The sequence below is a fragment of the Mobula hypostoma genome, chromosome 11 (genome assembly GCF_963921235.1).
Source record: "Mobula hypostoma chromosome 11, sMobHyp1.1, whole genome shotgun sequence".
Lineage (NCBI taxonomy): Eukaryota > Metazoa > Chordata > Chondrichthyes > Myliobatiformes > Myliobatidae > Mobula > Mobula hypostoma.
In genome coordinates, this window is record NC_086107.1 from 82651349 (window position 1) to 82663773 (window position 12425).

The 12425-nt window shown below is 38.2% G+C and overlaps 1 protein-coding gene across 6 annotated transcripts in view; it reads right to left on the reverse strand.

Annotated features, from left to right (window-relative positions):
* Positions 1–12425, reverse strand: part of LOC134353879 (carnitine O-palmitoyltransferase 1, liver isoform-like) — a 141240-nt gene that overhangs the window by 66424 nt on the left and 62391 nt on the right. For all 6 annotated transcript variants that reach the window (XM_063062382.1, XM_063062383.1, XM_063062386.1 and 3 more), the window contains 2 exons: positions 11563–11700; positions 1354–1431 (listed from right to left, as the gene is read on the reverse strand). In XM_063062382.1, coding sequence (XP_062918452.1) covers positions 1354–1431; positions 11563–11700 — 216 coding nt within the window. The remainder of the gene's footprint in view (positions 1–1353; positions 1432–11562; positions 11701–12425) is intronic.

Here is a 12425-nt window from a genome sequence, read left to right on the forward strand (position 1 = left end):
CACGAAGCTGGGCGGCAGTGTTAGCAGTGAGGAGGATGCTAAGAGGATGCAGGGTGACTTGGATAGGTTGGGTGAGTGGGCAAACTCATGGCAGATGCAATTTAATGTGGATAAATGTGAAGTTATCCACTTTGGTGGCAAAAATAGGAAAACAGATTATTATCTGAATGGTGGCAGATTAGGAAAAGGGGAGGTGCAACGAGACCTGGGTGTCATTATACACCAGTCATTGAAAGTGGGCATGCAGGTACAGCAGGCGGTGAAAAAGGCGAATGGTATGCTGGCATTTATAGCGAGAGGATTCGAGTACAGGAGCAGGGAGGTACTACTGCAGTTGTACAAGGCCTTGGTGAGACCACACCTGGAGTATTGTGTGCAGTTTTGGTCCCCTAATCTGAGGAAAGACATCTTTGCCATAGAGGGAGTACAAAGAAGGTTCACCAGATTGATTCCTGGGATGGCAGGACTTTCATATGAAGAAAGACTGGATGAACTGGGCTTGTACTCGTTGGAATTTAGAAGATTGAGGGGGGATCTGATTGAAACGTATAAGATCCTAAAGGGATTGGACAAGCTCGATGCAGGAAGATTGTTCCCGATGTTGGGGAAGTCCAGAACGAGGGGTCACAGTTTGAGGATAGAGGGGAAGCCTTTTAGGACCGAGATTAGGAAAAACTTCTTCACACAGAGAGTGGTGAATCTGTGGAATTCTCTGCCACAGCAAACAGTTGAGGCCAGTTCATTGGCTATGTTTAAGAGGGAGTTAGATATGGCCCTTGTGGCTACAGGGGTCAGGGGGTATGGAGGGAAGGCTGGGGCGGGGTTCTGAGTTGGATGATCAGCCATGATCATAATAAATGGCGGTGCAGGCTCGAAGGGCCGAATGGCCTACTCCTGCACCTATTTTCTATGTTTCTATGTTTCTATAATAAGCTTGTGTAAGAAGAAAAAAAACTAAATATTGCCTCTTCTAGCCACCACCCAGATGTCACAGCTCAAAGATATGTTAATAGGTAGGAGCAGATAAGATTCAATTTATCTGTGCCACGATCAATCTAACAACATCCAGCAAAGAATGGCAGTGAACCATACTGGACATGAAGCAATACTGAAATATACTTTGTGAATTAGTACTTACAAAGCAGAATGAGCAAAACACAAGGAGATAAAGAGAAACTGTCATTCTTATCATCATACATTATTTAGAACATTATCCACTTGGCTGGCATGTCAACGCTCTAGCCTACATTCTAAGTCATGTACAACCTTTTCCTTCTCCATTACACATATAGTGTTGCAGTCCCTCAGGTTACACATAGTAACCCCATTCACAATATCGTATGAAGTCCTTACCATGGCATAGTAGTTGCTGTTGACCATGATTGGCTCTCGCCCTTGTAGGTAAACATACTGCTCCCACCAGTCACTCACCTGCAATGACACAATGAGAAAGCCAACAAATCACATGAGTTATAAGCTTTCTACATTTACTGGATCAATCCTCAATCCAGAAAGTGTGCTTGCCACAAATGAATTAAAATTACAACTTCAACTGAGATTGTACAGCTTAATAACACTGGGCATAATATACTGACCAGCTTATACAAGTACAGGTCTTTATCTAATAATGTGACAGAATATTTCACCATTAAAGGAATCCATTCATCCAGTCATACCTGCGCTGACTCCTAAAAACTTTCTAATCAGTTCAAAGCTCAAAATAAACATTATCAAAGTATGCACACATTACCATATCATTTTCTTGCAGCATTTACATGGAAAATATAATAGTATTTTATGAAAACCTAAAACAATTTTATGAATTAAGTTAATGGAGCCTAATGGTATTAGGACAATAACTTGTTCTGAACCTGGTGGTGTGAATCCAGCATTCCAAGTAAACACACTTCCAATCTTGAAGACTCAGGACTCGGCACTTCCGATTACAACTGGATCCTTGATCCCCTGATCAAAAGACTGCAATAAAAATAGGCAACTACACCACCTCCACGATTATCCTCAACAGGCATGGTCTCAGTCTCCTATTCTATTCCTTCTACACTCACAACTGTGTGGCCAGGTTCTGCTCTAACTCCATCTACCAGCTTGCAAGTAATACCACCGCATCTCAAATAACTATGACAGAGTAAATAGAGGTGACAGCCTAGGGACATGGTCCCATTCCCTTCGGTGTCAGCAAAATAAATTAACTGGTCATTGACTTCAGGTAAAGCAAGGTGGGGGGGGGGTGGTGGAACACGCTCCCGTTTACATCTGTGGTGCTGAAGTTGAGAGTATTGAGAGCTTCCAGTTCCTAGGATTTACGCCACAGCCAAGGAAGTTCACCCGTGCCTCTTCTTCCTTAGGAGGCTAAAGAATTTTTGCATATGTACCTCACCAATTTTTATTGACGACCCATAGAAAGTATCCTATCCAGAAGCATCAAAATCATTCTTTCTTTTTCAATCTTTTTATTAGTTTCAACATCATACTTATTACAAAAAAATAAGTACAGAGCAATTGGGATTGTATTAATTAATAATAATTACTATAAAAGTATACAGTCAGATAACACATAGTTAGTAAACCTCCCAAAATCACACAGATTAACAATAAAATACAAAAATATCGTAAAAAAAACAGAAAAAGAAAAAAAATATATCCCCTAAAAAAAAACTAATCTACCCAAACTAAAAGAAAGCTAAGGAAAAGAAAAAGAAAAGAAAGGGTTATTATGATACCTCAGATAGAACCAATAGTGTCGACACTTCCGCTCCTCTCCCCATATATTGAAATCACAAAATAGATTTGGCAAGGGTCAAATTACATCATGTGAAAATATTGAATAAATGGTCTCCAAGTCTCATCAAATTTAATAGCTGGGTCATAAATGACATTTCTAATTTTTTCTAGATTTAAACAAAATATAGTTTGAGAAAACCAATGAAATGTAGTTGGAGGACTAATCTCTTTCCAATTCAATAGTATAGATCTTCTAGCCATTAGAGTAACAAAAGCAATCATCCGACAACTGAAGAGGTCAAATGATGTTTTTCTATCATCAGTAAACCAAAGACAGCAGTGATAGGATGAGGTTGTAAATCAATATTCAAGACAGTTGAAATAATATCAAAAATATTGTCCCAATATTTCTTCAATAAAGGGCAAGACCAAAACATATGAGTTAATGAGGCTATCTCAGAATGACATCTATCATATACAGGGTTTATATGAGAATAATAATGAGCTAATTTATCCTTAGACATATGAGCCCTACGTACAACTTTAAATTGTATCAACGCATGTTTAGCACAAATAGAGGAAGAGTTAACTAGTTGGAAAATTTTTTGCCATTTCTCAGTAGGTAAGGTAAGCTTAAGTTCTCTTTCCCAGTCATTCTTAACTGTATTGGAAACATCTGGATTTATTTTCCTTATCATATTATAAATAATTGTTATTAAACCTTTCTGAAAGGTTTAAATCCAAATTTTTTTCCATTATATCAGTAGAATATGAAATTGGAAAGGTAGTAAGAACAGTATTTAAAAAGTTTCTACTCTGTAAATATCTAAAAAAATGTGATCTAGGTAAGTTATATTTATTAGATAATTGTTCAAAAGACATAAAACAGTTATCTAAAAATAAATCAGAAAAACGTATTATACCTTTTGTTCTCCAGACCAGATATGCTTGATCCAAAGAAGAGGGTTGAAAAAGAAAGTTGGATATAATAGGGCTAGTTAAAATAAATTGATTCAGTCCAAAAAAATTTTCAAAACTGAAACCATATTCAAAGAGTATGTTTAACTACTGGGTTATCCATTTGTTTGTCCAATTTAGAAAAGTCAAAAAGAAGTGGGGTCCCTAAAATAGAACCCAATGAAAATCCTGAAACAGAATTACATTCAAGATTAACCGATTGTGGACTTGAAACTGTGTCCCAATTCCATGTCCAAAATTTTAAATTATGAATATTAATCGCCCAATAGTAGAATCTAGTTTGGTAATGCTAAGCCACCCTCCTTTTTGGGCTTCTGTAAATATCTTTTACCTAGTCTAGGATTTTTATTCTGCCATATGTAACGAGGAAATTTTTGAATCAACATCATCAAAAAAAGATTTCAGAATAAAAATTGGCAGTGCTTGAAATAAATACAGAAACTGAGGTAAAATAATCATCTTAACAGCGTTAATCTGACCAATTAATGACAAAAACATTGGTGACCATTTAGTAATCAAACCTTTAATCTGATCCAGTAAGGGTAAAAAATTAACCTTAAATAAAATCCTTATGCTTCTTAGTAATTTTAACTCCTAAATAAGTAAATTGATCAGTAACTAATCCAAATGGTAAACATTTATAGTTTGGACCCATCATATTTAACGGAAAAAGTTCACTCTTATTAAGATTTAGTTTGTAACCAGAGGATTTACTAAACTTATCCAAAAAGGATAAAGTTGCAGGAATGGATTTTTCTGGGTCAGAAATATATAATAGTAAATCATCTGCATACAATGATAACTTATGTATCTCTTTCCCACAAGTAATACCAAAAATATTTGGTGAATCGCGAATTGCAATTGCTAAAGGTTCTAAAGCAATATCAAATAATAAAGGACTTAAAGGACAACCCTGCCTAGTGCCACGAAATAATCGAAAAAAGGGAGATCTTTGATTATTAGTCAAAACCGAAGCTAAAGAAGTATGATATATCAATTTAATCCCGGATATAAATAACGGGCTAAAATTAAACTACTCAAGCGTAGTAAATAAATATGGCCATTCAACTCTGTCAAAAGTTTTCTCAGCATCTAATGAAATAACACATTCTGGAGTTCTCAGTGAAGGAGCATAAATAATATTTATTAATCTCCTAATATTAAAAGATGAATAACGATTTTTAATAAACCCAGTTTGATCTGTGGAAATAATTTGAGGTAATTCCTTTTCTAATCTAGATGCTAATATTTTAGAAAAAACTTTTGAATCAACATTCAATAAGGATAACGGTCTATATGATGCACATTCAGTAGGATCCTTTTTTTTAAATTAAGGAAATAGGGGCTCTATAAAATGATTGTGGAAGTTTACCTATAATAATTGCATCTCTAAAAATTCTGCACAACTGGGGACAAAGAATAGAAGAAAAAAAACTTTAAAAATTCTGCTGTATAGCCATTTGGGCCAGGTGATTTGGCAGAATTCATTGAAGAAATAGCACCCATTACTTCTTCATCCATAATAGGTGTTTCTAACTTTAAATGTTCTTGGGGTGTTAATTTCAGAAAGTTCAAATGCCTTAAAAAATCTTGCATCTCCCTGGGATCATGAGGAAATTCTGACTGATATAAAGATGGATAAAATTCTTGAAAAGATTTATTAATCTCATCATGATCAACTGTTGAAATATCATTAAGTTTACGAATCTTAGTAATTTGACGTTTAACCGAAGCTGTTTTTAATTGATTGGCTAATAATTTACCAGAATTATCACTATGTATATAAAACTCACTTCTTGTTTTTATTAATTGAATTTCTATTGACAATGTTAAGAGTAAACTATGCTCCATTTGAAGTTCAACTCTCTGTTTGTAAAGCTCCTTATTAGGAGTACAGGTGTTCCCCCGCTCTTCGAACTTTCGCTTTACGAAACCTCACTATTATGAAAGACCTACATTAGTACCCTATTTTCACTTTCAGAAGGTGTTTTCACTGTTACGAAAAAAAAATTCAGTGCACGATAAAAAATCAGCGCGCGATAAAAGGCAGCACGCTATAAAAGGCAGCGCGCCCCGAGCAGCCGCTCTCCGCCAGATTCTCGCCAACGTTGCTTAAACACGAGCCTGTGAGCAGCTGCTTGCAAGATGAGTTCTATGGTATCGGAAAAGCCTGAAAGAGCTCGTAAGGGTGTTACACTTACGGTAAAACTAGACATAATTAAGTGTTTTGATCATGGTGAACGAAGTAAGGACAATGTGAGTTTGGCTTGTGGAAGGTGACGAAGATGATGTTGAAGAGGTTTTGGCATCCCATCACCAAGAACTGACAGATGAAGAGCTGATGCAATTGGAAGAAAAAAGGATAACAATCTAAACCGAATGAGTAATGATAAAGTATGACTTTAATTTTGAAAGGGTACATCGGTTTAGGGGATATTTTCAGGATAGTTTGAGTCCTTATTAAAGAACTGTGTGATAGAAAAAAACGCGAGGCTCAGCAGTCAAGCAAGCCTTCCACATCAGCCACAGCAGACGATGAACCTCGACCTTCGACATCGAGGCGGGCAGTCATAGGAGAAGATGAGCTGCCTGCTCTAATGGAAACAGGCAACGAGATGACACCTCAGTGTGCCACCACCCCAACCCCCAGGCCACAGACAGATACCGATTCGCAGAGAATGCAAAGGTAGCCGGGAGGCACACAGCACATCTTTAAGAAAAAAGCTGAAATAAACATGCTAATTAATTAGGTGCCGCTGACACGTAATTGTTGGCCCAGATCAGAGACGACGCAATCGGAAACCGGCACTGATCTGGGCTGACAATTACGGGCGGCACCTAATTAATTAGCATGTTTGTTTCGGCTTTTTTCTTAAAGATGTGCTGTGTACCTCCCTGCTACCGCTGGACCCCTGCGTTCTTCGCGGCAATGTATTGCTCAGCGGCCCGGAGGGTGAGGGGGGGGCCACTGCACCACCCAAGCTCCGACGACTCAGTCTAACACACCATCATCAGTGTGCTCAGTGCTGTCCCGATTCCCGTAAGTGATACTACACTGTACATACATTATTTCTACTTTATATCGGCTGTGTATTTTTACGTGTTATTTGGTATGATTTGGCAGCTTCATAGCTTAAAGGTTACTGGGGAGCGCTTGTGCGTGTTTTTGCCAACAGCGCTTGTGTGAGATTTTCTACCGACGGCGCTTGCGTGAGATTTTCGCTCCGGAGAACAATTTAGTAATGATTGTGGAAAAGTATTTCTACTTTATATAGGCTGTGTATTTATCATATCATTCCTGCTTTAACTATATGTTACTGTTATTTTAGGTTTTATGTGTTATTTGGCATGATTTTGTAGGTTATTTTTGGGTCTGCGAACGCTCACAAAATTTTCCCATATAAATAAATGGTAATTGCTTCTTCGCTTTACGACATTTCGGCTTATGAACCGTTTCATAGGAACACTCTACCTTCGGATGGCGGGGGAAACCTGTAGTGGCATATTGTTTACCGATGTCTTTAATCTTATCAATCAACACAAATATTTTATTCTTAGTGCGTTTTTTCAATCCAGCTGAGTAGGAAATGATCTGACCACAGATATAAGCTTTAAAAGTGTCCCATATAACCCCACTGGGAATTTCATCCGTAGTATTAGTTAAAAAAGAGAAGTCAATCTGATCTTTAATAAATTTTACAAAATCCGAGTGTTGAAGTAAGTTGGAATTAAAACGCCATTGTCTAGTATTAGAGGGTATATCCCATAATTAAGTAGAGAGATTCAATGGTGCATGATCAGATATAGCAATGATATCATAGTTACACTCAATTACAGATGGAATTAAACGACAGTCTATAAAAAACAGTCAATCCTAGAATAAGTATGATGTACGCGTGAAAAGAAAGAAAGTTCTTTATCCTTGGGATGCAGAAATCTCCAAATCTCGGAGATTCCAGAATCAATCAAAAACGAATTGATAAGTGTGGCCAACTTATTCGGTAGTGCCATCGAAGGGTTTCAGCAGCAATTAAAGTCACCCCCTCCCCATTATCAACATGTAATCACTTAAATTAGGAAAGGAGGTAAATAATTGTTTAAAAAATTCAGGGTAATCCACATTCGGGGCATTTCTTATTAAAAAGTAGACTGGTAATTAACAAGAATCTACCATTCTGGTCAGAGAAGGTATTGTGATGTACAAATGCAATTGAAGAATCTATAAAAATTGAAACTCCTCTCACTTTAGCTTTGGAGTTTGAGTGATACTGTTGTACCTTCCAAGACTTAAAAAAACGCTGATTATCCTCCTTCCTCACATGAGTTTCTTGGGCAAAAATAGTATGGGCATTCATTCTATGGAATACTTTAAAAATCTTTTTCCTTTTTATCGGATGCTTTAGTCCATTTGTATTCCAAGATAAACAAGATTAATCTTCTGAGCCATGTTAACCTTGAATCAACCTTTTGGTATATAAAGAGTTAACCAGAGTATAAACTCATGTAACCGGAAGAGGAACCAGCATTTGGAAAGGAGACGGAAGTTGCGACAATACAGACATTGTTGTAGTTCAAATTTAGCCCATTGAAAAAAAGAATAAGCCCCCGCACCCAACCGCCCAAGAAACCCTAAAGTTAAGCCAGGAAAGGCCAGAAAGCCAGCTAAGACTAAATCTACTCCCATTTCTCCAGAAGGCGGCTCCCAAATATATGTTGGTAAAAAGACCACCTAAAAAAACGCTATAACAGCAAAAAAGACAATAAACTTAACAGATATAGTAAAACAAAATACCTTAGTATTACAATCACTAACATGCTAATAAAATAAAGAGGAAAAAAAGAGAGACCAATACATATTATTCAATATAAAATATTTGTAAGGGAGAACAGTGAATGAAACAAAAGGCGTATCCGGAAAGCAAAGTATTATGGGAAGAAGAACCCAAAAAGATGGCGCGGTAAAAAAAAACAAAAGGTATTATGGGAAGAAGACGACAAAATGCCATCATGGTTATACCACAGGAAAAAAAAACATGATATTCCCCCACATACAATAATAAAAAAAACCGATAACAAAGGTAAAATTAAGTATAAAGAATACCAAAACTACCGATCAAAACTAGAAGTCTTATACTTATAAAAGTCAATCTCCAAAAATGAATCGTATGATTAATAGAATTTGAGAAAAAATGAAAAGCCAAAGACAATATCACAAGAATCGTGTGTTAATTAAACCGTGGTGGCTGATTCAAGTTCTTCCAGAAAGCTTCGAGCTGCACTTGTAGAGTTGAAGAAAAGTCGCTGGCTGTTCGGAGGAGAGATTCTTAAACGGGCAGGATACAGTAATGCTAGTTTGGGATCTTTTTGGTAACATTCCATCATCAGAGGTTTGAAAGCCAATCGCGCTCTCATTAATTTGGGGCTGAAATCCTCATACAATCGGATTTGATGGTCTTGAAATTTAATCATTCTCTGCCGTCGGGCTACTCGTATGAGTTGCTCTTTGACATGAACATAATGAAATCGAATGATTACTGGTCTTGGTTTAGATTGAGAATCTGATTTATTCCGAAAAATACAAGGCACGCGATCGAGCAATGGAGGATCATCCGAGAATTCAGAGCTAAACGCAGTCTTTAAAAGTTCAGAAAAGAATACTGAAGGGTCTCCTGTCTCAACTCCCTCGGGGAGACCAATTAAACACAAGTTCTTTCTTCTGGATCGGTTTTCTGGATCAGTAATCTTAAATTTAAGACTCTCCAGCTGTTTATCTGTCCAAGAAACTTTCCGTTCCAAACTCTCGATTTTTTCATCTTTCTTTCATGCATCCTCCTTCAGTTCGGTGATTGTGTTTTATTGCTGTTGAACTTGATGGTTGAGCACACCAAAAGATTGCATAATTGCCGTAATCTCTTCTTTAAAGCCTCAGCGTATTTCATCAGCTTGTTCACGAAACAAATTCATCAACAATTCATAAGTTATCTCAGGATGTTTAGGATCGGTTTCTTTTTTCCGTCGCCATCGGCATCTTTCGCAGGTTTAATATCTCGGACTTTAGGTCTTGAAACTGTTTCTTTACTCATCTCTTCAAAGTTCAAAATCCAAACTTAAAAGTAAATTAAATAAAGGTGATCATAGATATAAAATGATAAAGTAACGGAGCGAAGCTGAGAAGTGACCTCACAGCGTGAGCGCCATCTGGTGAATCCGCATCAAAATCAATGCATATTGGGGAACCGCTTCATTGAGCATCTTCGCTCCATCCGTCACAAAAGCCAGGATCTCCCAGTGACCACCCACTTCAATTCTACTTCCTATTCCCACTCCGACATATCTGTCCAAGGCCTCCCCTTCTGCCAAGATAAAGCCAGATGCAGGTTAGAGGAGCAACACCTCATATTTTGTCTTGGTAGTTTCCAACCTGACAGCATTAATGTTGATTTCTCTAATTTTCTGTACCAACTCCACTCTGTTTTCCTTGCTTCTTATCTCAGCCAGCCCACCCCACACTCATAGGTTGGCCATCACCTCCATCCCTTTGTTGAATGGTCTACTGTCCTCTCCTTTCAGATTCCTTCTTCACTTATCACCTCCTAATATCTCACATCATTATTTTTCACCCCTCACCTGGGCTCATCCATTTCCTGTCAGCTGGTGCTCCCCTACCTATCTTTATAGTCTGGTTCTTATCTCAACTTTTCTAGTCCTGATGAAGAGTCTCAGCCCGAAACATTAATTGTTCCCTCCCGAAATGCCTGATCTGCTGAGTTCCTTCAACATCGTGTCTACTATCCAAATGCATCAAAGATTGGCATGGCAAGTCCTCTGCCCATGTCTGCAAGAAACTGCAGAGAATTGTGGGTGATGCATTGCAGTGGGCTGCATCTCAAAACACAAGTCAGAGTACAGGAAGAAGAGAGAGAGCTTAGTGGCATGATGTCATGACAACATGATAGCAGTCCTCCATACCTTTGCTGTCTTCACCACTGGTACTGCAGTCCTCAGCCTCTGCCTGCTTGCCAGGTGTACAAGCACAGCTAAGTGATCAGACTTGCCAAAGTGTGGACATGGGTTGGCATGCTAATGGTATAACAGCAGTCAAGCCTGTTAGCTCCTCTGGTTCCACAGGTGACATGTTGGTGGTAATTTGTCAGAGACTTCAAGTTGCATAGCTTTTTTACTCATTGGCTTAGATCTGTGACCACAGCTAATTAACCTTACTATCAAATTTTCTTCATTTACTGGCAGAGGTTCACAATTTCGAATACCACTGTTTGATACACCTTCTTGAGAGTAACAAATTTCTCTAGTCTTTCCTACTGAATATACAGAATCAATTCTCTACGCTACTCCAATTGAAAGAGCTCCCAGCCTAGTCATGAGCAGCCAAGAAAGACACATAGAAAACCTACAGCACAATACAGGCCCTTCGGCCCACAATGCTGTGCCGAACATGTACTTAAAATAGCCCCCTATTTTTCTAAGCTCCATGTACCTATCTAGGAGTCTCTTAAAAGACCCTATCATATCTGCCTCCACCACCATTGCCAGCAGCCCAATCCACATACTCACCACTCTCTGCATAAAAAAAAACTTACCCGACATATCCTCTGTACCTACTTCCAAGCAATTTAAAACAGTGCCCTCTTGTGTTAGCCATTTCAGCTCTGGGAAAAAGCCTCTGACTATCCACATGATCAACGCCTGCATCAAATCCATACCCACAATTATTTCCAAAGAACAGTGCTATAATGTTATAATCTTTATTTGGTAATGATAAAGAAAAATACATTTGCAATTATATAAGAAGGCATTATTTAAGTATGATACACCACAACTTACATAGTTACTAGCCCACCATGATTTGAGTATGAGATACCACTGGAGCCGAGGAGCCAGGTTCCTTTCAAAATCTTTAGCCAGTGCCTTTGTCCGTCTAAAGTCATCTTCATTCATCAGTGGCCTCACAGACTCCAAAAACTTGAAAGGGACAGGGAGGAAACAGAGGAGAAAAGACTTAAAGGGGATACAAGAAATGTCACCATATCTCAGCATATCAAGTAATGTTAGGTAGAGACTTCTTGTTGTGAACATTTGAGTTACATTCGCAGAACAAAAAGAAACAACAGCAGAAGGTAATAAAACAGTTTAATAATCCAATTTAAAATGATACTGAAATAATTCTCTCTCTACTATATTCAAGTATTTCGATCCCACATCTTCCGAAATTTGTGTTGTGTAATGCATCAATGTGTTCCATAGTACAAACGCATGCTGCTTCCAAAACTACCTGCTAATTAACAAAACAGAATGCAGCTACACTAATCCTGTTGTTGAGTGGCTGCATGCCTCAGTGGTTAGCTCCAAGTAGCAAATAGCAGTAAATAGCAGTCATCACAATTAAATGCCAGCGTGCAACTCTTAAAGAGGAAGTATATTGTGGGGTGCAGACTTCATTAAACTGGCATTGCAAAATTCTCATGTCCAATCCTTCACTAAGGTTCAAGTTGAAGAACTGAAGCCTGAACAGCCATGGCAGACATGGCTCCTACTGGCACATTTATGCTTTTCTCCTGCGTCAGGTCACCCTCCACCCCTTCTCTGAAGGGATAAGGCATTCCCAAGGGGAATCAAAAGATTTGTAAAGATCCCTTGGTCAGTTCCAGCATTCAGGAGATAAAGCTCCTAATTCTTGTACACTCATA